Here is a 26,440-nt window from a genome sequence, read left to right as displayed (position 1 = left end):
GGACTTTCCGCAGCCAATCACAGCTCCGCTTTAACCAGCTTCATAAAGTTCCCCTTTTCTCTCTCAGTTTGACTTTTGGTTTCGAGGAAACAGCAAACCGACTTCTTGTCGGTGCTAAAGATGTGTGTGAGCGGACCAGCTCCGGCTGTGAGCAACACACACCGGCCCAAAGTGCGCGAGAGGAGCGGCTTGTAAAGGAAGAAGATGTATCTATGGCGCGTCTCCATCGCCATAACCCTCGGCTTGGTGTGGTATTTTTCAGACTGCGGCCGCACAGTGACACAGTACGTGTTGTGTTGTCTGTTTTGTTTCACCACTCCCCTAATATTCGTGAGCAGCGGACGGGAGACCAGCACCCAGACTGATGAGGAGACCAAGGAGAGTTCACTCCAGGTATTTAAACACAGTTTGTGCTTTGTCTTTTATTGCAGGAGGTAATTGCCTTCACGAGCACTGTTGCATGATCAACTGAGTCATGTCTTAAAGAGTTAGATATTAAACATGTGAGCTTGAGATGCTTTATTAGATTATATATCAATTTAAACAGCCTTTTAGTGTTTAATGAGTCAGTTAAGTGTGTTAATATTTGTTAATGTGACATTAAACCCTTTAGAAATCTAGGTCAGAAATCTAACTTTGCTGTGTTGAGAGGCCAGGGTTCACAGATACCTGAGTGTCAGTGAATGAGTCAAATATTGAAGTATTAGCACTCATAGCCTGAGGTGCATTTTTTGCACTGAGGCCCAGAGAACTTGTTTTCACCCATCACATCGCTCACTGTCACCTTGAGTTCAGCTCCTGAAGTTACAGTCTTTTACTATGCTCTTTATTTTATCACCTTCTGGTAGCTGGCATGTATTTTTTTGTCTTCCAGGAAACTGTTGAAGGAGAGTTATTTGGTGACCTGACAGATGCAGGAAGCAGCCAGCAAGCTGAACCACTGGAGTCTCAGTATCCACATGTGAAGACGTCTCTGCAGCAAGGTGAGGCATGTAGGATATGTGCTTTTAAGTGACGTTGGCATATTTTGTCTTCACAGGTCAGACACAGTTTGCATGTAGATGTGAGTGCATGTAAAAAAACAAAAGCAAATCAAGGTTCTGCTTTTGACTGCAGGGTGTTTTGTCAGCACATTTCACGTCTGTTTTGACTTGACACAGTTGAAAAGGATAGTTTTGCTTAAGCACAGCTGCAGCTGGGGCTCATGTTACATGAAGTGAGGAAGGGCTTTATGGAAAGAAAGAAAGAAAGAAAGACAAGGATGAAAAACACACTCTCTCCATAGATAGGTCACGCAGGGCTGTGGTGTGTTAAACAGGAAGTAATATATCTCGTTTTTGTGCCTCATTATCACTTGTGTTGGCTATTGTGGTTTGTGTTAGTCGATAAGCCCGACCTCTGAGCTCAGTTTATTTGACAGTACGTGGCTTTAAACACATTACTTACATTAAACTTCTCAAGGCTTAAGTCAGACCTTGAAAACCATTGTAAACCTGTAGAATTGAGGATGTTAAAAAAAAGGCTTTTCTGCAATTAATTGGCCTGGAAAGCGCCTAATTCTCTCACAGCTAAATATAGCACTCCTATTCAAATGCATGAGCTGGGAGCTCTCTGGAGTCCAGGTTGATTACTGTTCATTTTTGCCGTCTATGCATTCCTTTTTGTTTTTGCACCTTTCAAACTGTATTTACCCCAAATACATGATATTGTTTATTTTCAGCACAAACTTGGCTACAAGTCTGGCTTCTCATTTTGGCAATTTAAGGAGACAATTTGGGGCGCCCAGCAGCTCAGTCTGTAGCGTAGGTGTCTCATGTGCAAAGGCAGTGTCCTTGCCGCAGCGGCCTCAGGCTCGATTCCAGCCCGCAGCCCCCTGCTGCATGTCATCCCCTCTTTCTCCCCCTTTCATTCTCAAACTGTTCTGTCCAATAAAGGCAAAAGCCAAAAAAGAATAACCTTTAAAATGAAACAGTTCACCCCATAATCAAAAGCAAATATTTTTCCTCTTACCTGTAGTGCTATTTATCAGTCTAGATTGTTTTGGTGTGAGTTTCAGAGTGTTGGATATCAGCTGATGATAGAGATGTCTGCCTTCCCTCCAATATAATAAAACTAGATGGCACTCAGCTTGTGGTGCTCAAAGGGCCAAAAAATTTTATTTCAAATACTCAACAGTAATGTCTCTTTCTAGAAATCATGACCTGGTTACTCTAGATAATCCACAGACCTTGTTGTAAGCAGCTTCATGTAGGAACAATAGTCTTTCGAGTGGATATGCATGCTTCCTACTGCATGGTGATGTGGTTGGCAGGTATAGCTCAGTAGGAGGAAATAGTTCCTACATGAAACTGCTCATAACAAGGTCTGTGAATTATCTTGAGTAACTGGGTCATTATTTCTGAAAAGAGACATTGCAGTTGAGTTTTTCAAATGTTTTTTTTTTTTTTTTAAATTTTTTGGTGTTGTTCCACAAGCCGAGCGCAATCTAGGTCCATTATATTCTATAGCAGTGGTTCCCAACTGGTGGGTCGCGGGTCCTTTCTGAATGAACAGCAAGTGACTCACAAATGTGTCAAGTTTGTAAAAATCACACTTTATTTTGAAGCACAGTGAATTTCTAGCACAGAGCTTTTATTCTTAAGTGCCCTTTATTGCTGTGGGGAGAGTGACTACCGGACAGCGATTTACTAGAGACAGCAAACTAGCTCGACAACATGGCCAAACGAAAGTATAATGCTGAATATATTAAACTGTGTGGACCCTGAACTAATGACTAAGGAGAAATCTGGACCCAGTGGCTGGACCAATTGGGAACCACTGTCCTATAGAAGGCAGACAAAACTATGGCCGATATCTCCAACACTCTGCAACTCACACCAAAACAATCTAGACCGACAAAAGCACTACAGGTAAGAGGAAAAATATGTATTTTTGATTTTGGGATGAACTGCCCTGAAGGGTAACTTAGGTTTTTTTCAGCCTGGACCCTATTCTTCCATGTAAGTGACTAACAGGAAGAGCAGTTTTTAAACTGGTCCAGTATTGAGTGAGAGGACTTCAGAGAAAGTCGGCAGCAGAGAAAACAGGCTGCAGTGTCTGACAATGTCAGATAGATGTTTTTGTGAAAGATTAAGATCCTTTCAGTCTAACTTAAAACAGACCTGAAATCACGATCAGCAAACTCACCAGACCCTCTTTAAGATAACAGTAATTTTGGTGTGTATAAATTCAGCATATTTTTAGCTCTAATTGGGTAAATTAAGGGTTTATTTCAACCAAACCAGAACTGGTGATCATTGGAACAGTGTAAAGATGACAGACAAAAGACAGTTTTTATCAGTTTTATTTTGTTTTAGTTGACTTTGAATGAAGTCTGTTTTATCATGATATAATTACTATTTATTATTACAGAAACTCTTAAATGAAAAGGACTTTCCCTGTAAGGATCCTTTCCACAGTGTTGTCAGTCAGTTAGATTAACAGCAAGAGCCTGTCAGTGGCAAAAACAAGCACTTTAAGTGAACATATTGCCCATGAATGTTAGCGATCTCGCTCTATCCTGGACCATTTTAAAAAACTGTTGTCTTATTAGTCACTTAAACACAAACATGGGAGAATAGGATCCTAGTTGAAAAATGGTGTGGTTAATCTTTTAATAAAGAGCTGCCAGGAACCCTAAATAAGAAACAAAGCTACAAATCTTTAGACCCAATATCTCAAAATGTTCTGAAAGAACAGTTTTAGGTTGTACAAAATATAGCTCCACTGTTTATACACATAAATACAGCTGAAAATTGCAGGACATAAATATATAATAATGTCTGTTTACAAGTAAAGAGATTTTATTCTGACTCGTTTTGTGCCTTTTTCATTAAAAGTATGTGTGCCTGTAAATCACTGAGAAAATGAATAATTCATAGTTAAAAAATCTTATGGTGTACAGACATAAACGAGATACTGTGTGAAAGCCCCACATCAGCGCTTTCAGCTGGTTTTCCTCAGCTTTTCTCTATATGATATATAAATAACGTTATGTAGCTGTAAATAAAACATGCTCTCCAGAGGGACCCGTCTTCATCAAGTTCAGAGAGAAACCCTGTCATGGATATTTGTGCTGAGGTTTCAATTGAACGGTTTGGACAGGAGCTGTGGACCTAAGAGAAAAGTGAAAAACAAAAACCAGAGCTTGTATTTTTACCAAACAAGCTTTAAAGTCTCTGCAGTCCTTGAGTTTGATGTTCAGCAGGAAAGTGTGGGAGTTTAGTGTTACTGTGAATTTTTCCTTTGTGACTGCTCTCCTCAGTGTTCGAGTGTGCCTACGCCCAGCTGGTGCTGCCTTGGTACTGTGTCCCCGAGCCGCGCGAGCACCAGCCTCTGCACCAGGTGCTCAGCAGGGAGTTTGACTCCATGATCGACCGGATCATTGAGAGAGCCAGAGACTTTGATGTCTGCCAGGCGGTCGTGGGCTCCATTCGTATTTTGACCCAGCACTTGCATAATGCGAAGCAGTCTGACAGGTGAGACTTTGCACCTGCTCTCTCCAACAAATCACGCTGCCTCAGTTACTCAGTGTCCGAACTCTATAAATACCTCCATATTTTTTATCGCCTATGAATAATTTACCTCACTTTTATAGGATCATATCTATAGTGACATTGTAATGGTTGTTTTTATGCTGAATGGTTGTTACACAAGTACATCAGATTAAGATTTAGATCAAGCGATTCACCAGAGATGCGTGGTGATAAACATCTATAATCCAGTACTGTACTAATCACCTCTGTTTCTCTGCTTTCTGTTTCAGAGAGCTCTTGTTCGGTTCCAGAGCAGAGGAGATCGCAGTTCTCAGAGAGTTTTCAGACGCTCTGGTACGTAACCTTTTTCCTGAATCTCTCTGGAGCCAAGAAGTCAACCGCTGTGCCTTAAATGAGATAGTCGCCTTAAAGGGTAAGAAAGCATTAAATTCTCTCTCTGCAGGAACACACTCTTACATAAGGCCTAAGCCTCCCAGAACTTCTTTTACAAGTGTGAATTGTATGTAATCCCTTATTGTCAGTGGCATTGTAGAGCTTAGGACATGAATTTTGGGCTGCATAAAAGGGAAGGCACACTTCCGCAGTGTTTCGCCAATTCCCTTCAGGGTTTTGTCTTTTTTAGTAACAGATAAAATGTCTTATCTCGAGGGAGTCTTGCTGTGCAGAAGGTTTTTGCAATTATGCATGTAGCTCACTTACAATAAGTGATTTTTACAGCTGCAGTTAAAAAAAAAATAATTATCTGCATGTCCTTATCTTGGCAGTGAGAAATGGCTCATTTCTGACAAAATAGTTTTGCTCATAGATGCATAATTGAGTGTTTGCAATAATTTGGAACAGTTGGCAAATTATACAGGGCTGTGCTTTCACTGTGAAAAATGACAGTCCTGATTTTGTCTAATGTTGTGTTGCATTGTACTTACTCCCAACTACACACGACATTAGCAGTCAAAAGGAATGTTTCAGAAGAGCTGATAGACCAAATTTAAAGTGACACTTGGACCTTTTGAGAAATACAATTATTCACTTTCTTGTATGGATTAAACAAACTGTAAATCAGTGAGCTTTGGAGGTGCTTTTAGGTGGATTTTGTTACATTTAGAACTCACTGTTTCCAGATTTAAAGGGGATTTATTATGCTTTTAGTGTTACAGTATGGATGTTCATATTAAATGCATCCAAAGTTTCAGTTAATGAGGTCAACATATATAAAAGTAATCCCTGAGAGCAAAAACCTCAGGCTCCAGACCGTTCTGAATACTCTGTTTCCAATAGTTTTTTTCTATTCTGGCTTCAAGATGTCTTAATCTGGTCATCTGCTCCAGGCATGCTACTGCAAGTGTTTACATAACATAGAAGGCTGTACAATATATCAATATATTTTCAAGCAAGATATAAATTTAGATAACACTGTTTATATCGATATAGGGTCAAGTTGCGTTACATAACCCATAACAGTGTGCATCTCTCCTCACTTACACTCTGCACACAGTTCCGCCCCACTCACTCACTCACTCACTCACTCACTCACATGTTTAAGAGACACAGAGCTGCTCCTCTGTTTACTCTACATTGTGACATCCATCTATATGTTGTTCGTGCTACGCTAAATCAGTCTGTGTGATGAACGAAATTACTGTAGCGCGCGTGCAATCCAGCCCTGTGCTGCTAGTTAATGTGTGAGGTGGATCATAGGACGTTGCCATTTTTCTTGGTAGCTGTAGTCTAATGTGTGACAGTGAGGCAGCGCCTGGATGCAGGCGACAGATGTGTTTTAAAAAATGCAGTATCAACACAGATGTGTCAAATAAAGACGTACAGTACAGGCCAAAAGTTTGGACACACCTTCTCATTCAATGCGTTTTCTTTATTTTCATGACTATTTACATTGTAGATTCTCACTGAAGGCATCAAAACTATGAATGAACACATGTGGAGTTATGTACTTAACAAAAAAAGGTGAAATAACTGAAAACATGTTTTATATTCTAGTTTCTTCAAAATAGCCACCCTTTGCTCTGATTACTGCTTTGCACACTCTTGGCATTCTCTCGATGAGCTTCAAGAGGTAGTCACCTGAAATGGTTTTCCAACAGTCTTGAAGGAGTTCCCAGAGGTGTTTAGCACTTGTTGGCCCCTTTGCCTTCACTCTGCGGTCCAGCTCACCAACAGGTCATTGTCCTGTTGAAAAATAAATGATCGTTCAACTAAACGCAAACCGGATGGGATGGCATGTCGCTGCAGGATCCTGTGGTAGCCATGCTGGTTCAGTGTGCCTTCAATTTTGAATAAATCCCCAACAGTGTCACCAGCAAAACACCCCCACACCATCACACCTCCTCCTCCATGCTTCACAGTGGGAACCAGGCATGTGGAATCCATCCGTTCACCTTTTCTGCGTCTCACAAAGACACGGCGGTTGGAACCAAAGATCTCAAATTTGGACTCATCAGACCAAAGCACAGATTTCCACTGGTCTAATGTCCATTCCTTGTGTTTCTTGGCCCAAACAAATCTCTTCTGCTTGTTGCCTCTCCTTAGCAGTGGTTTCCTAGCAGCTATTTGACCATGAAGGCCTGATTCGCGCAGTCTCCTCTTAACAGTTGTTCTAGAAATGGGTCTGCTGCTAGAACTCTGTGTGGCATTCATCTGGTCTCTGATCTGAGCTGCTGTTAACTTGCCATTTCTGAGGCTGGTGACTCGGATGAACTTATCCTCAGAAGCAGAGGTGACTCTTGGTCTTCCTTTCCTGGGTCGGTCCTCACGTGTGCCAGTTTCGTTGTAGCGCTTGATGCTTTTTGCGACTCCACTTGGGGACACATTTAAAGTTTTTGCAATTTTCCGGACTGACTGACCTTCATTTCTTAAAGTAATGATGGCCACTCGTTTTTCTTTAGTTAGCTGATTGGTTCTTGCCATAATATGAATTCTAACAGTTGTCCAATAGGGCTGTCGGCTGTGTATTAACCTGACTTCTGCACAACACAACTGATGGTCCCAACCCCATTGATAAAGCAAGAAATTCCACTAATTAACCCTGATAAGGCACACCTGTGAAGTGGAAACCATTTCAGGTGACTACCTCTTGAAGCTCATCGAGAGAATGCCAAGAGTGTGCAAAGCAGTAATCAGAGCAAAGGGTGGCTATTTTGAAGAAACTAGAATATAAAACATGTTTTCAGTTACTTCACCTTTTTTTGTTAAGTACATAACTCCACATGTGTTCATTCATAGTTTTGATGCCTTCAGTGAGAATCTACAATGTAAATAGTCATGAAAATAAAGAAAACGCATTGAATGAGAAGGTGTGTCCAAACTTTTGGCCTGTACTGTATATAACACGGACAAAGTGTCTCTCGCTCCCCTCGGCCTCTTTGTTGATGCTCTGTGCATAAATGAGATTAACAACCTAGATAAATACAGAATATCTAAATAATTTTAAAGCACTAGATTCATTTGAAAGGCCATGGCAAACAACTTTTTTAACTCAGAACTTGTTAACAGTTGTTCCAAACTACAATGGCTTTAGGCCTACTTGATCATTTTAAAGTCATGTTATAGTTTTGTGTCCTGTGCTTCACACCTTTAAACCTCTGTAGCTCCGGTGCTGTGTGCAAAAACATTAACATACAGCCATGCGATTTACTTTGCTTATATACTTTTTCATTTACATGTTGTGCAGCTGCATATTTTCAAACAGGGAATAAAATCCCTGTCTTTGCATTTTATTTTATTTTGGTCTGTTTTTATAAAAGTTTGTGTGACGTCTCAAATGCGGTTTGACTTGCAACTGAAAAAATGTAGCCCATTTCGTGGAAAGTACTGAGATAGATATCATGTATCACCTGTCAGCCTGAAAATACCAAGATATGTTTCTTGTCCATATCGCCCAGCCCTACACTGCTACGTGAAGCTACATGCTAACGTCAGGGAAACATGTGATTTGGATTGCATGTTGTACATTTCTAGCCAATTTCAGATCATACTGTATTCCTGCTGGAACATGTCTGGTTATGAAGATATTGGTTTAGAAGCTTTTATTGGTGATTTTTCACAATAAAAAATTGCCACTGTTTTTTGTTACAGTCAGGGTTGCACTGGGAACAAAATTCGGCCCTGTCATTTTCCTTTGGCAGAGCCCCATTGTTACCCACTCCTGCTGCTCCATTCCTCCTCTTCATTTGATGCCACCAGCAGACTGTTGTTATTGTTATCACTGCTGCTAACATTAGAAACACTCCGCAGCATCAGCCTAGACTTTTTTCTTCTGTCTCTGACCTTTTCTGCTCCACCTTTTCGTTTTTTAGCTCCTTTATCCATCTAGTTTATATTAACACTTCATATACTCCATTCTGTCTCTCTTGATTTCATTTTCCACTTGACCCCTGACATAACATGATGGACTGGTCCACTCAATGGGGTGGAGGGAGGTGATGAAGGCCATTACTGCAGCACCTGCCTTACAGTATAGAGTCTACTGAAAATTGTGGGACTATGTAACCCTTAATTAGAGGGACTGTTCCAACATTAAGTGTGCTGCAGCCGGCAGGTCCTTTTTTTCCAACATTGCTGGTGATGGCATTTTCAGCATATGAGAGTTAATTGGCTATTGAACATTCAAGCACATACTGAGAGTTTGTATGCTTTTTTTTCAACACTATTTTAATAACTTTCAGGGCCAAAGAATTCGACTTGAACATGAACCAAACATTTGCTTTAATAATTCATGCTGTTTCAGTAAGAATACTGAAAACAAATGAAAAGTTCCACCATGAGGTCAGCCTCTGCTTGTTGAGATAATATTTCTGTTTTATCTCAGTGTGTTCAGTATTTTTACCTACACTGACGTTTTACCAGAATAAATAATAAAAAAACAACTGCAGGATCTAAGTGTAAAAAAAAAACAAAAAAAAGGTCAGTGTTTTATCAAAAACAAGACAGCATGGAAAAAAACACATTTAAGTCAAGTCAGTTTTATGTACAGTACAGGCCAAAAGTTTGGACACACCTTCTCATTCAATGCGTTTTCTTTATTTTCATGACTATTTACATTGTAGATTCTCACTGAAGGCATCAAAACTATGAATGAACACATGTGGAGTTATGTACTTAACAAAAAAAAGGTGAAATAACTGAAAACATGTTTTATATTCTAGTTTCTTCAAAATAGCCACCCTTTGCTCTGATTACTGCTTTGCACACTCTTGGCATTCTCTCGATGAGCTTCAAGAGGTAGTCACCTGAAATGGTTTCCACTTCACAGGTGTGCCTTATCAGGGTTAATTAGTGGAATTTCTTGCTTTATCAATGGGGTTGGGACCATCAGTTGTGTTGTGCAGAAGTCAGGTTAATACACAGCCGACAGCCCTATTGGACAACTGTTAAAATTCATATTATGGCAAGAACCAATCAGCTAACTAAAGAAAAACGAGTGGCCATCATTACTTTAAGAAATGAAGGTCAGTCAGTCCGGAAAATTGCAAAAACTTTAAATGTGTCCCCAAGTGGAGTCGCAAAAACCATCAAGCGCTACAACGAAACTGGCACACATGAGGACCGACCCAGGAAAGGAAGACCAAGAGTCACCTCTGCTTCTGAGGATAAGTTCATCCGAGTCACCAGCCTCAGAAATGGCAAGTTAACAGCAGCTCAGATCAGAGACCAGATGAATGCCACACAGAGTTCTAGCAGCAGACCCATCTCTAGAACAACTGTTAAGAGGAGACTGCGCCAATCAGGCCTTCATGGTCAAATAGCTGCTAGGAAACCACTGCTAAGGAGAGGCAACAAGCAGAAGAGATTTGTTTGGGCCAAGAAACACAAGGAATGGACATTAGACCAGTGGAAATCTGTGCTTTGGTCTGATGAGTCCAAATTTGAGATCTTTGGTTCCAACCGCCGTGTCTTTGTGAGACGCAGAAAAGGTGAACGGATGGATTCCACATGCCTGGTTCCCACTGTGAAGCATGGAGGAGGAGGTGTGATGGTGTGGGGGTGTTTTGCTGGTGACACTGTTGGGGATTTATTCAAAATTGAAGGCACACTGAACCAGCATGGCTACCACAGGATCCTGCAGCGACATGCCATCCCATCCAGTTTGCGTTTAGTTGGACGATCATTTATTTTTCAACAGGACAATGACCCCAAACACACCTCCAGGCTGTGTAAGGGCTATTTGACCAAGAAGGAGAGTGATGGAGTGCTGCGGCAGATGACCTGGCCTCCGCAGTCACCGGACCTGAACCCAATCGAGATGGTTTGGGGTGAGCTGGACCGCAGAGTGAAGGCAAAGGGGCCAACAAGTGCTAAACACCTCTGGGAACTCCTTCAAGACTGTTGGAAAACCATTTCAGGTGACTACCTCTTGAAGCTCATGGAGAGAATGCCAAGAGTGTACAAAGCAGTAATCAGAGCAAAGGGTGGCTATTTTGAAGAAACTAGAATATAAAACATGTTTTCAGTTATTTCACCTTTTTTTGTTAAGTACATAACTCCACATGTGTTCATTCATAGTTTTGATGCCTTCAGTGAGAATCTACAATGTAAATAGTCATGAAAATAAAGAAAACGCATTGAATGTGGCCTGTACTGTATATGTGCCAAATCTTCTGCGACTGGCTGGGATGAGAGAGAAAGAGGAGACAGAATCACATTTAAGTCAATAAAATCATTCTTATATCAATGTTTTGTTACATTACAGCCGTGCACTAAGAACGATAATCTCACATCCGTGGTTGAAACTCAGATCAGAGGGGGAGGGAGTGACATGCAACAAAGGTCCACAGGCTGGACTCGAACCCAGCAGCAGCAGCCTTGTGCATGGGGCGCCTGCTCTATACACTAAGCCACTGACGCCCCCCAAAATACAAATATGAAAATGAGCACAATAGGTCCCCTTTAATTGTCTGCTAAGCTAACATGCTGCAGCTAAAAGCTAACAAGAACGCAAATTAGCATAGTTTGGAAAATGTTAAACTATTCCTTTCAAAACTGGAAAAGCTATTATTACTGACTGCAGCTGATTTAAGAGTCGTGTGAATATTGTGCCTCCTGATTCTAGTGTGTGTTTCTTTTATGACAAACGCAGCTTGTTGGATCAGTGTGTTGGCGTTTTCTGCAGGGTTGGGCCTGTTGGTGACATGGCTGTCAGACCCCGACAACTTGAACCAGCTGGTGGTGAGCCAGCTAGACAGCGTGACCCCCAAAGGCTCCGTGGAGGAGCTGTGTGGCTCAGACCCGGATCAAACCTCTCTGGCATCACAGGAGGGCGAGAGGGAAGGCAGTGAAGTGTGAGTGGCTGTCATCTTTTGCACCCCATTGGCCTGACCTAGTCACAGCGAGCCTCAAAGCAACAACTGTAAGAGGCACCTTCTGTGTTTGAAATTGGAGCTGACCTGGTTTTGTTTGGGGGCTGTGTTTTTTTTTATTTATTTCCAGGAGCTTGGAGGAGGCAGGGATTTCAACCAGCACCAGGATCAAGGCTAAAAGGAAAGGTGTGTTTTGAGATGTTGTAAATAGACGTACTTAATTCAGACGTCTTTAACCTGCAGGATGTGATTCTAACCCTGTTTTCAACTTCGACTGTGAAAACATTTCAGATGAGGATAATGGAGGCTCGAGGAAAGCAGATGGAGTCATTTGTGGGTGTTTAGAGAATAGAGACTTGTGCTTGCATAACGTTTTGTACAACAGTTTGATGAATAGCAATGTGTTGTCAGCTATGTGACATTCTAATTTTTGTTACCAGCCTGCCTTTCAGTGCATAATTAATCCCCTGTTTCTTTTGTTTGTTGGTCCAGACAGCTAATTACACAAACAGCACGCTGAATGCCAAATAATTTCTGTTGTCTTTAAGCAACTTCTGCGTCTTTGTATTGCAAACAGTCCAACAGCAATGATGACTAAATCAGGATTGATTATGCCGCGATGATGAACCCTGTGATGTGACGAATATGTGTAAGATCACAAATTCTTAAAAAAGCTCCATCATTTTTCTGTAAAATTAATTAACATGTGATGGCATGTTTATGTCATTATTAAGCCATCACTTTGATAATGTCAGTGAAACTTTATTTATCATGTTTACATGATTGTAAACACAGCTGCCAATCATGACAACATGACAACAAGTGGATACTACTAACCATTTATCTGTGGTAGATAAAACACCTAAAAGCCACGATTGAGTAAAAGTACAGATATCATTCTAGAAAATGATTTGGTAGAAGTTTAAGTCATCTATTAGAATATTACTTGAGTAAATGTCTTTGTTAAAGTATGTGACATTTACTGTACTTAAGTATCAATAGTAATTTTGTGACATTAAATGTGGTCAAGTATTGAAAGTAAAAGTACAAGTAAATGGTGGTAATAAAAAAGCAAGCGGAAGGTTTTTTCTTCATAACATGTACACCACCTTTATAACAGTGGAGCGTACATTACACTTGAAGAAAAACAAGGTTTTCTTCGTAACTTAAAAGGGTTTAAAAAACAAAATCCAGTTTTTCCCATAAGTATTATTACTTTGTTACATTACACCACTGCCCTGTGTTGAAGTGAAATGATTGCTATCTGTGTTGTATGGGCACAGCTCAGGTTAAACTGTCTGTAAAACATGAACAAAAGCATACAGCAAATGAACGCTATAAAACATTCTTTTTATTTTTTAATTTGACATTGTGCTAATGGCTAACAATACACTATTTACCGGAAATCAATTATTCTTCACTGTTGTAACAGAGCAGTAGTTTGCAGTGGCTGCACTTGCTGTATTGACTACTGTTTTAGAGGGGTGAAAACGGATTTATTTGCAGGAAAAATGCTGCTTTATTTGAGTGTGAAACTGCTTAAAGGTTTATTTATTATTTATGTGGTATCGGTGCACAGGCTCACATACTCATCGATATCCAATCCAGCATTCTAGGCAATGTCGGGTTATTGCCAATACTAGCATCGGTATCAGAACAACTGGAATTAGTACAATTGCAAAATAAAAATGTATAACAGGAGTTTATCTGTGGTATCATTCTGAAGAGGAAATGAAATGTTAAATACACTGAACACATTTAAAAATAAGTTGATTAACAAGTATATAAAACTGTGTGATGAAGACTAGTGCGCATATATGAATTTTTGTTTGGTACTTTGAGTATATAAAATGTAGATATGTATTGTTTTGCTTGTTTCGTACATTTTTATTATATAAATCAGAAGTTAACAGCACAAAACAAGTAATGTATAAATGGTTGGTGTAATAAGTGAAGCCTAGAGCTTTTCAGTCAGGTTCATAAGTAATGACTTATTATTGACATTTATTTTGTGTGTATATTTGAGTTGTATGAGGTGGAAAATGCCTGAAATAAACTAACTAAACAGTGCTTACCTGCCTAATGAGATGGTTATATCTGGTGATTAGTTTTTCTCACTACATTTCCAGCTATAATGACGCTCAGAAATCGTCACACTTCATCACAGTGCAGAAAAAGAAATAAAGTTTTGCAGTCAAACTGCTGTGAAAGTGAAGGTCAAGAATACATTGCTATTCTCTTCATGTACAATACTGAGATAGGGACATTGTGTTTCTTTAGTGCTGCAGCGTACACAACGAGGACAACAGGTATAAAAGACAGTTAAGAGAAAAAAAAGGTGAAATACTGATGACACAAGTTGTGGGATTTTTTTTTCTGACTTTTTTGGTTGTTGTCATTTCCAGCTAACAAGTTAAAAGAAGGATGGTCAAAACTGGTGGACAAGGTGAAGTCTAAGAAGGCCAAGAAGAAGAAGATGAAAAAGATAGAGCAGGAGCTGATGTTTAGGATCATGGCGATCCAGGGAGACGTGTCCAACGAGGACGATGTCAGCAGCAGGGAGGGCTCTGTGTACAGCCAGCAGGACTCTGACAGGGTGAATTTGCTGCAGAAATAACGCAATGTCTAAAACTGAAGATGATAATTTGTTAGACATGACAGATTCATTGTCACTTTATTTAATTTATTTTTTTATTTTTTTGGCCAAACACCATCAGGAGGACAGTGATCTGGAGGACTACTTGACAAGCGTCCAGGAGGACATGATGGAATTCAAGCTGTCGTACGAGATGTGGCGCGTCGGCCGCTGGACTGTCAGCATCCCTCATGTGAGTTATAAATATCAGTGACAGTGTGGAATGTCCTGGAGGCTTGTTATCTGTCTGCCGAGGCTCTGTGAAAGCTTGTCCTTGGACGGTATGTTAATGTTTGCGCTTGAGATTTGAGTAGGAGTTGACTGTGTTGTAGGCCAACTGGCAGGATGACGAGCTAATCTTCACCGTTCACCTGGAGGAGGAGGGCAGCCCCGAGAACCTTCAGTGGGACATCAAGAAGACCTACATGGATGTTATATACTTCCGCAACAGATGGCAGGTAAAGGCAGATGGAAAGGCGTGTTTTGTGCTTATTTTTTTTAGCATTTTTATATATAATTTCGTGCTTTAATCTGAGGCACACCTTGCTAAAACAAATGCAGTCCTGCAATAAAAGTTTTAATGTTTATTTTTTGTTCAAGAAAGTTGTTGATTAACTTTACAGTCATTTTTTGAATGATGTTTTTATTGAAGCATACCTGCGCTTGCATTTCCACTTATAGAAATAAAGTACAGTAGAAACAAAAGGAGGATCAGTAAATAAAAAAGCAAAGGAGAAAACAGGAGAAGGTCTTTTGAACAACAGTGCGTGAGAGTAAATAGCAATAATGTACGATCACATCATATTTCTCTCCTAATGAGAAGGGAGTGTTCCAAGGCTATTAAAATAAAATATCAGGCATTGCCATTTCTTATAAAAACGGTCTTCAGAGCCCCTCAGAGTGAATTTATCTTCTCAAGTTTGAGAAAAAATACCATGTCTTTAAGCCAGCCAGAGGATAATGGGGGGTAGGGGACTTTCATTCTAGCAAAATTCTGCGTCAAGCTAATAGAGACGCATACGACACTATATCGGCCAAGTCCTCTGGAACCCCAAACAATGTTATCAGAGTGCAGGGTTGCAAATCCCTTTTTTAAAGTTACAGACAAGGTTCTAAAAATGTTGACCCAGAGGCTCTTTAATTTGGGATAAAGATAGAACATATCAGCAGGTCTGCAGGGGTGTTACTGCAGCGGTCGCATCTATTGTCAACGCTTGGGCAGATCTCGGATACGGTGCAGGACCTTGAATTGTATAAGCCCTAGGCGTGCACAGGACAATGATGAATATAACTTAACGATCATTTTGGAGGCTGTAGTTTGTGGCAGTTGTACTGTGTGATACACTCAGGTGTTTCTGTGATTTTATTAACTTCATTTATTTCAGTGAGGGTGGGCTAAATGGCAGGAATACCTCTCTGTGTAATGCAGTACAGTTCAGTAGCAGCACAAACCGCAGCCTCTAAAATGACCATTAAGTTGAATTAACACCTCTCTTAAGCTGTTTCAACAAAAACATCATTATAACCGTCATGAAGAGAGGATTTTATTGCAGGACTTTTGTGTAAGAGTGCATTAGATTTAGCTAGGTGTACTTAAGAAAGTGGCGCCTAATCGTAAAGTCTGCATACTGTCAGTAAAATCACACCTAATTTGCTGTGTTGCAATCACAATATGAATTAAATGCATTCATTAAGAAAGGGTTTGCGGCATACAAAAAAAACTTATCTTAACTTTTTGATATTTATTTAAACATAAGCACTTTGTGTTGCGTTTTTAATGTATGAAAAGTGCTATATAAATAAAGTTTGAGTTGATTTGATTTTTCTGAAAGTGGCGCCTTCTCTGGAAAAGCAGCATCATCCTTAATTAGGCCAGGTTGTCATTTTATTTATTTTATTTACCATTTATTTTACCAGGAATATTCCCATTGAGATTTAAAATCTCTTTTCTGAGGGAGTCCTGGCCGAGATGGCAGCATGAAGAGTTTCACATAAAAGAACAACAGACTAAAAGAACAACAGCCAAAAGTTAGAACAAACAGGAAACAAACAACAGACTGAAAAAACAGTTGAACTAGCAGTGTTCAGTAACCGGGCGTGTGCACTCAGTGGTTAAAATGATCTACTCTAAGGTGACTCTGTAGCTGACTACAAGATGAACGAGATAAAACTTTCACTGAAGACATTGCAGGTTCGAGGATTGACGTACATTAGTTGCTCAAGTGACCAAAGGCTGCTGCTGCTATTGATAGTTTAAGGAGTCAGTTTAGCGAGTCGTTGGTTTTGCATTGCCTGCTGTTTACTAAACTGAACTGTATTGATGAGCAGAGGACTGATTTCTCAAGAAATTAAAGACGGATGAATCATTGACTTGATTTAGAAGCTAGAAAACCAAACAATCATGACACACATGGGAGATTATGCCAGTGTATTGACATTATTGCAATTATTATTATTATAATAGAACATTTTTAGGGACTAATTACAGTCAGTGTTTCAGGTTGTGTCTGCCTGTTGAACAGATTGGGCAAATATTTGTCAGGATGAGTGTAGGAGGGTGGGATGAATGAGAAGGCAAAGTGTGTCCTCAGATCAACCGTCTATTTAAAGGATAGTTCTCACTCATTTTTATTTATTTATTTTTTTTAAACCAATTCTCACATGTTCGTGCGCACACTGGGACAGCGTCTGGACGCTTTAATCATCCTTCCTCTCCGTAGTGGCCATAAAAAAAATCACCTTCTCATACAATTGCAAAATATTTGCACTAAAAAGCCCGCAGCTTTGGAAGATACCTTTTTGATTTTTCACACTGAGACGGCTGAAGCCTCGTATTTTCCCCCGCTGAGCTTCAGAATGTATTTTCACACAGAACAAAGACTGTGGTTTTTGCCTCCGTCTCATACATTGACTCTCATTAGGAAGGAATCTTTTCAGGACTAGTATAAACAGGAGCAACAATTTCAGCTGTGGCAGACAGCCTGTATGTTCTTGGGTGCCAACTGGAGTTCCATCTGACAGTTTTGTGTTGGAATCAGAGCTGCGTTCAATCTGTCACGAACCTGCGTCTCTTAAATCTGCGCCATCAGACAGAATGCACACAAATAATCAAAGCAACAATCAGAGCAACAAGGCAGACACAGTTCAGCATAAGTCTGTAGTGTATTGGAGGCACAATGTGAAAAAAAAAAAACTGTTTCAATGTCAATATGGACATGTGAGTGCTGAAGAAGGAACAGTAAGCTTCTCCTTTTAGGCTGTGGCCAGTGTTGACAACCTGGTTTAAATGTCAGGTATTAGATAGCAGTACAATGAGACAGTGGTTTCCAAAAACTAGTGGAGCAACTTATTATTTCACATATTTCCATCTCTGTGTTCAGGCTGTTCCACTTGTTTTCCTGCTGAGGAGTGTAAGAAAATATCAAACACTCATACTCATATCATGCTTTGTGATACTGTATCGATTCTCAAAAACACTATCAGTTTATAATTGTCTATTATTTTTTATTTTCTTATTTTGTCAAGGTAAAAAATCCTACAAACACTTGTATTTGTTTTTCTAATGATAAAGGCAAATGTTAATTTGTCTCCTCAGACTGCACAAAAACTAGTGCTATGATATTTGATGTTAACTAAATGTTTACTGTAATAAATACAAATGCAGATCCTGCTGTTCTGACTGTGCAAAAAAAACCTTTTCTTATACATATGGTAGTGTTTTCTTTGGAGAGTGACGTTTTTCCTAAAGTTAGATTTAAAAAAAAAGTTGCAATATATCCTCCTGAGACCCTGTGTCCTCATAGGACATCACATTTTGGGTTTACTTGACCTTATACTTCATTCTACTTAACTTAGACCTGTTGTCCTCGTGCGTGGACACTTCTTTGTGCCATGCAGTGATAGTAAGGTACAGTACTACGTGTAAAAACAAGATGGCAGCCATCACATTTAATGGTTGAAACTTGTTTATTCATGATTAATAATGTTTGTAGTGCCCTGAAATAATATCACAATATTTCAGGGTATTATTGTGATAACGGTATTCTTGACAATATGAGAAATTAGTAAAAAGAAAAAAAAAACGAAAAAAAAAACATTATTATTAGTTTAAGAACACAAAATTGCAACAAAATAAGTGATATAGTTTTACATGTCAAACGAACAGTTTGTCTTCAAATATTCAGTAAAAACTAAACAATAATGATCCCTCATTTCTTTAGTTTGTGAACAACAACAGTAACTCAGAGTGAGATTCATATTCTGTATATAATATTAATAGTTCAACAAAATAAAATCTACCACAAATTACACATTTAAACAGCTCCCAAATACAAAAAATGTCGCCAGGGATATATATATATATATATATATATGTGTGTGTGTGTGTGTGTGTGTATATATATATATATATATATATATATATATATATATATATATATATATATATATATATATATATATATAAAAATAATATACATGGTGATGCTGCTGCCAGAGGATCCGTTGAATGAGTTCCCTCTGAGTAGTAACTCGTTCAAAGAGTCTTGAGAAGAAAAACATTCAGGATGCCACAGTTTATCCCACACTACTGAAGCTGCTCCTCTTTATGGAACCACCTCTGAGTTGATAATAATTTCTCTTTCAGCCATGCTTGTTGTTGCTGTGGGTAACAAAATGATGTCAATATGTCAGCAAGTCGAAACATCGCATGTATCACTATGAATTTTTCATATCATATTAAAAATGACACTAGTATTATTGTGAATGAGATGATATGGCGCACACCCCTCACTGACGCTATGCAAAACTTAATTTTAACAGGTGGAAAATCCTGTTTGACAGTGACACAGACTTTGACACAACACCTGTATGAGCACAGTGCCCCATTTTCACCCCTCTACGCATGTAGATCATATGAGTTTGCATGGTTAAACTGGCCATGAAGGTCAGCCTGCTTGTTTATTTATATACACCGCTCGAAGCACTGAGAGTGTCATCAGTGTGATTTTATCTTGCTGTTTATTTTGAACTGACATCAGTTGGAAAGAGTATAATGTTACTTTTGTTGTGTATTTCCATCACACATTTGGTTTTCACTTTGATTTAAAGTGGTATTAAAAAGGTCATAAAACATCTTAAATTGAACTTGTTTATAACTGCAGACACCCTGTTATTATTTAGATGACACGCGCTCACATTTACTGGAAAGAAAAGGTACACAGAGTTAAGATTAACTCTAAAAATGGCTTTGATTAAATTGTTGAATCAAATTGTTCATTGAAAGACGGTAACAACTGCTGAAAATAACAAGTTTCCTTTTGTGGAACTGAAATAATGCAGTCCAGTGTTACAAATCTCCAGAGGACAATTTAGCAGATGATTTTCTCCAAACAGACGTCAGGATGTGTGTTGACTGTCAGGATGTTTTTTCCTTTGACGTGAGAGAAAAGAGTTTTGTTTACTGTGTACATTTCAGTATTCAGCGTGAGCCGCAGAGAAGCATTGTTGTGAAAACAAACCACAGCTTTTTGAATTGAAGTTATTGAATTTGTGGTCATACAGTTTTAAAGCTTTTTCCAGATGTCAAAAACAGTGGTGTTGATAAAGTACTGCTCAGTCTTGAAGCTTTTCTGTCATTAAACACATGTTTTTTGTTATGCTTTTATTTCTTTTCTCAGGACTCAACCAGCCTGCCCACGATCCTGGAGCTGGAGGAGTCGCAGATCAATGATGAGGTCATAGAAGAAGCCAGAGTATCAGTGGAGCGTTTCCTGCAGGTGAAAGACACCAGCGAAAAACTTTGAGGTGCAGACAGATAAACACTTAAATCACAGATTTCATGACTCAACATATTTGTTCATTTTGCAGGAGTTAGTTTCTGATAATCAGATTGGCCACACTCAGCCAGTTTTCCAGTTCCTCTGCCCACTTGACAAACTGCTGAATGAGGAGCAACATTATGGCGGCGTGTGGGGCCTTCTGAGCGGCCTGGCTTACTTCCTGACTCCAGGTCATGAGGAAGACGAGGTAGGAACTTTCACAGATCTGCTTTTCTTCAAGTCGACATCTAAGGAATTATTATGGTTCATCACAGTCTGGGGCTTACTTTTGTGCATTTGGCTTTCCCAGGGGTAAAAGTAAGATTGTTTGTACAATACTTCTGAAATCCGTTGTGTGATGGAACAAGAGCGCAGCGGGACGATCAGACAGGGTTTAATCAAACTCCCGGGAGATAGAACAAAGATGAATGGTAGCATCATTACTCAAACTGTCCAGTGTAAACATACTTCACAGTTAACAGACCCCGGTTCAACATTGACCTACTTCCCATGGTTGTGCACACACAGTTTCTCTGTGCAGTGAGGGTTATTATGAACATCACTCGTTTGTGGTTTTTACTGCAAACAAAGTGCTTAAATTATTTAAATAAAAATAGATTGGCTTGTTTACAACTGCTCATGTTTTTTGACCTGCTGGACTTAAAGGTCCAGTGTGTGCGATTTAGGGGGATATATTGGCAGAAATAGAATATAATCTAATAAGTATGTTATCATTAGTTTATAATCACCAGAGAATAAGAATTGTTGTGTTTTTGTTACTGTAGAATGAGTCATTTATATCTACATAGGGTGCAGGTCCTTTTCTACTTTCATTAGACCGTTCCTGCAAAAAAAAAAATCCTGTATCTTTCAAACCCTGCATCAACTGCTTGTAACCCAAGCTCTCTGTTAAAAATGTGGTGCTCCTTGTAACAAATAAACTAAGCGTCATCTGTTAAATCATTGGAGTGCCCCTTTAAAAAAAGTCCTACTGAGCTGATACATATGGATTAGTTTAGCTGCTGGAGTCTGCCGCTCTGTACAGCCTCGTCTACACACGCAGTCTGTCTGAAAAGTGCAGAAACATTTCCTGCAGGGGGTCGTGTGTAAATGAGAGCAGGTCAATAATCAGGGGAATCTGTACAACCAATTTCCCACCTCAAGACCCCTAATGTGTCAGGGGAAATGCCAGTATGGCTGTGATGTGAATGAAAACAGTAACATTACAAGGACAAGCATGTTAAGAATTGGTTTCATGCTTGTCCTTGCAATGTTACTTGCAATGTCCATCTGGCAAGAAGATGCTTTCATGTGGAGCGAGCGGATCAATGACAAGACTCTGATGACAAGAACGTACTCTTGTGTACAGTTTAGCATTGATGCTGCTGTTTTCACAGCAGAATTGATAAAGTAGCACAAATTAGTTTGGTGACAAACAAGTTCCTTTTCTCAAAAATGGCTGGAAACTGTTGCAAACCTGTTGAATATTAAATACGTTACAAAAACAGCTCCATGTTCGTGTAAATATTAATAGAATTCTTCCGCCATGTGCAGGTACATCCAGCCTCACGCCATCCTCTTCTTTTACTGTTGAGTTTTATGACGGTTGGCATTAATAGAGAGCTGCAGGAGTGAGTCCTAAAACCCGCAAATGAGTTAGCGTTTTAGCACCTCCGGTTCCCTCGTCTCAAGGTTGGTGGGTTTTTTAAATGGGTTAGATGCCTGAAATAAGGTCTGTGGTTAACACAGGCTTAAGAGACTTTCATGTTCTGTTCTTTGACTTAAAAAATACACATATACATATACCCAACAAGCATTAATTTTGAAGCCTTTATGTGTCTTAAGAAAGACAGTTGTTAACAGGTGGCTAAATGAGACTACAGGGCATCATCATGCCGAACACGTCTTTACAGCCTTGTTGTGGTGGCGATGTTTAGTCATGCGACCATTGTGTATTTCATGTAGAGCCTAATTTTAGTGTTTTACTTCTGGCGACTGCAATTAGGCTTCAGATATCATAAAGTGGTGTTCGTTTGAGAAGATTAACTTGCTGAAAAAAACCCTGTGAGTTTCATATGCTTTTCTTTGACACACAAGTTTTTCTCTGCAGTAATCCAAAATCTCAAATCCCCCTGGCCTTTTCTTCAGAGAGCCAGGGCGATATTAACTTCCACGTTGGCCTACAAAAGATCACCCCTGCAGAGTTGTATTGCTGCGATTTGCTGGACTGTCTCTTGTCCCATCTGTTCTGGCCATGGCATGTGTAAAAAGGGTGTTGTTGAATGTAGTGCATGTGTGAATGGTGAAAATTACTAGGGGTGCCTAAAGGTTTATTTTACCGGGAACTGTGTGTGTAAGAGGCTTACTATAAAAGCCAGTGCCTGTGGGTCGGCTGTCAGAACCTGATTTTTTAAACTGTTTTTCTCTGCAGAGCTCGAGCCCCCAGACAGAAGTCCCAAAAGAAATCATAACATCTCTACATCCAGAATCGACAGCTATGCCTTTAGAAAACCCTGGTGCCTCCACTGAGAGGGGCAGTTATGCTCCTGGTGCTACAATCCCAGCTATTGTTATCTCCCAATATGATCCCCCCTCAGACCCGCCTCAGGAAGCAGAGACGGAAAAGGAACTGCAGTCCGCTGTTCACTCAGAGTCTTCAAATGAAAACTGCTCCCAGGACAAGACAGAGGACTCCGACAATCCCTTAACCTCCCACTTTAAAATGATTTTCAAAGGACTGACCCGATCCAGGTCACAGGAGTCTTTGGCCTCGATAAAACACAACAGTGAAGACGACCCGCCTGAGTCAGACTGCACGCCACACTGCAGCCAAAATGGAGGCTTGCACACGGAGAGCGGAGAAGGCCCGTCTTGGCTTCATTTTAGTCCAAGGTCAATTAGAAAAGAGAAAATATCCTTCAAGATGTCAGGTGGAGCCCACAAGGCTAAACTAAAGGACCAAAGCACTTCACCAAGAGGGGAGGACTCCCACTGTCAGAGGATCCAAGTCAACTGGGAGCAGAACGAAGCAACCAAAGCCATATTTGATCTGCTAAAAGAAATATCAGGTTTGTTCCACATTCAAACTATCATTCACAGCATTAAAGGGTGACGTTGGTATTTTTCAACCTGGACAGTGTTTTCTCATGTTTTTGTGTATTAGTGACTAATGGTGACAACAATGTTTGAAATTGGTCCAGTATTAAGCGTAAGAGCTGCAATCGCCAGCTTCAAAACAGGCTGCAATGTAACCGCTCAGGGCAATATTCACCCGCAGTGTACGTGCTCAAAAAGTGCTTGTTTTTGCCACTGACAGGCTCATATTGTTATTTTAGGTGTCTGACAACATTATGGAAAGAATCCCTATAGAGATAGACCTTTTTGTTAAAGAGAAAAACTCTTTGTGTGTGTCCAGAAACAGCCCTGAAAATGCCATCACCAAACCCACCAGACTCCACTGAAATAAACAATAATTTTAGCATATATAAAGACAGCATGTATTAGCATCAAACTGGGTGATTTAAAGGTTTATTTGAACTAAAACAGAGTTGGTGATCGTTTGAACAGAAAAAAGATGAACCTAGACAGCTTGTCTGAGTTTTTTATTTTTGTTTCTGTCGTCTTTGAATGAAGTTTGTTTTATGATGATAAAATAACTGTTTATTTAAATGAAGTCTGGTGGGATGACAATAGTGATTTTGGGGCTGTTTCTAGTTAAACAAAAAGGATATTACTCTATCTAAATATATATCTGTCTCTGTAGGGATCCTCTCCATAATGTTGCCTGATACTTACAGTAGCGAACTGAGCCTGTCAGTTGCAAAACAAGCGCATTTAGTGGATGTAAGTTAATGGCATAAACACGCTCATAGTGGTTACATTGCAGCCTGTTTGCGGCACCAGCTGCAGTGGTCTAGCAGGAGGAAAATAGGGTCCAGGTTGAAAAATACTGAAGTCACCCTTTAAGAGCTTTAGGATTGTATCAGTTTATATTTTCGTTCATTTCAGTATTATAACGAAATCAACCTGTAGAGACCTGACACTCGTCTGCCAAAGCTAATCCTTTTACAGTGAACATTAAGTCTGCTTTATTAATCATCATGTGGTATTTAAAGCTGAAAGTACAGACTGTTATGACAAGTCTTTTGGGTGGTGCATTCGTGCACTTGTGACGAGCACCGACACTCCAGCTTTGACAGTTGGCAGCCGAACAGCTGAAGACAGCATAAAGCAAACACTCATGTTATGAAAAGGATACGGGTGATTTGATAACTCCGTGCAGTGAAATGTTTGTCTGTGTAGATGCCTAATCACACATGCTGCAGGATATCTAAAATACTAAAATAAATATAAGGGTGTGATGTTTGGTTTACAAAATGATTCACCACTAATCCAACAAGCTTTATCATTTGTCACATTATCTTTGAGCTGCATTAGCATGAAGCAAAAATTAACAATCTCTGTGATGTCTCAACATACAGAAACTGTTTTTCACATTTTACTGAAATAAACCAAAACTAGTGTCTCTCTGGAATTTTCTAAAGCTCTTTAGATAGATCAAATGACTGTGTTTTAATAGTGCCAGAATTACATAGAATTAACAACACAGGTCAACACATTTTTATCTGTATGGCTAATAAATATGCCTCGGAGGGAGAAGGCGAGAGAGAGAGAGAGACCCTGTGTCCTCCGACCTTTGCTGTGAATGAGGAAAAACACATTAACACCAACTCCGCAGCTGCAGAGCTTTGTAGCCCTTTTAGCTGTAATTTTATGCTTTCACATTTACTGTCTGAATCTCAGCCAGATGAGATAAAACATGCAGGAACACTGATATGGTCCTTTTTAGGATGTTCTTGAAGTTAATCCTCCCTCTGTCTTTACAGGAAACTCAATCCTCCTGAACATATTTGATGCCATGTTGAAACCTGTGATGCCCATCTTGAAAAAGTAAGTTTGATGTTGACAGAGTTATATAAAACACTTGGATCCTCGTCTGTGAGTGACTTCTGGTCTCATTCTTCTCCAGAAAAGTGAACTCTTTCCTGAACAAGATGAACCCAACAGAAGAGCGGATGGCCACATACATTGACACCCTGCGTGAGAAACTGTGGCCGGACTTTCAACCAGCAGCGCCTCCTCCTCCTCGCAGCGATGAGGAGAAAATCGAGACCAGGGAGAGAGCGCACAACCTGATCAATGCCAGATGTAGGCGATGCCTCCCTGCACCAGGAATATCCAGCTATTCTTGACACTGGATAACTTGTCTAACATGTATTTTTATTTTTTCTCTGTAGACTCAAACTACCTTATCCTGAAGAAGACGGACATGGAGTCGGTTTTCAATGTTTTCCAGGACAGTGAAGAAAACAAAACACTGGTATATGTGAGTATCCCAATGTTTACTTCCTGTCACCAACTAATTTTCACAAATCTTGTTCTGATTTTGTTGTTTCATTGTTGATAACAGACGCTCCTGTCATTCCTATTGAGTGAGTTTTTCCCCAACGAGCATTCCCTGAGTGTGAGCGCCGCTGCCCTGCAGAAAGTGACCAGCTCCACCAACTGATCTGTGAATCCTTAATCATGTTTTTAACGGTACTTTTTCCACATTTTTTAGAATATACAATTATTTATTAAACATGTTAAAAATGCCTTAAAATATTTTCAACGATTTCTGTATCACCGTCGGACGTTTTTACCTCAAACATACTGTGAACGTTTTGTGAATTTCCTCTGGTTTTTATTTTGTACAGGTGAACTTTGTAAGCAGTTATCCTTGACGTAAATGTGTGTGAAATCAGAAACTTTTTTTTTTTTTGTGGGATGTGCATGTTATACTTTTATCGTAAAACTGAGAGAACAAAGAAACAATATTTCACTTTTTTACAGTGTGAATTTCACCCTTCACATTTTAATGTAAAAATAATTTAAGATTTCTAAAATATTTTGTGTCACTTTGAGCACTTTTGTATTGTGATTGTTTGTTTTCTAAATAATTTGGCCTAAAGTTTTATATAATTGAATATCCCACAATTACTATTCACCTATGTCAGGACAGTGTCACTGTCAAAGGAAACTGGAAATAATGTTATTGTAAATAACTTGAATTTATTTCAAATAAAATATTTTAATTTAAAAAAA

General features: G+C 39.5%; 1 protein-coding gene across 2 annotated transcripts; it reads left to right on the top strand.

Moving 5' to 3' along the window:
* On the top strand, window positions 1-26,440 carry LOC117259656 (uncharacterized). 2 transcript variants are annotated; one of them, XM_078169394.1, is made up of 16 exons: window positions 1-393; window positions 875-983; window positions 4,304-4,517; window positions 4,805-4,947; window positions 11,656-11,824; window positions 11,973-12,028; window positions 14,248-14,438; window positions 14,560-14,670; window positions 14,810-14,953; window positions 20,156-20,254; window positions 20,346-20,504; window positions 22,728-23,364; window positions 25,183-25,246; window positions 25,326-25,504; window positions 25,594-25,682; window positions 25,767-26,440. In XM_078169394.1, the coding sequence occupies exons 1-16, from the start codon at window positions 205-207 to the stop codon at window positions 25,863-25,865; spliced, it is 2,652 nt and encodes an 883-aa protein (XP_078025520.1). In that variant the 5' UTR covers window positions 1-204; the 3' UTR covers window positions 25,866-26,440. The 2 variants fall into 2 exon arrangements, with proteins under 2 accessions (XP_078025520.1, XP_033487111.2); XM_033631220.2 differs by having other exon boundaries at window positions 3-393; window positions 14,810-14,935.

This window comes from Epinephelus lanceolatus, chromosome 7 (genome assembly GCF_041903045.1).
Source record: "Epinephelus lanceolatus isolate andai-2023 chromosome 7, ASM4190304v1, whole genome shotgun sequence".
Taxonomy (NCBI): domain Eukaryota; kingdom Metazoa; phylum Chordata; class Actinopteri; order Perciformes; family Serranidae; genus Epinephelus; species Epinephelus lanceolatus.
Note: the sequence above shows the minus strand (reverse complement) of the source record. Positions and strands in the feature narration are given on the sequence as shown.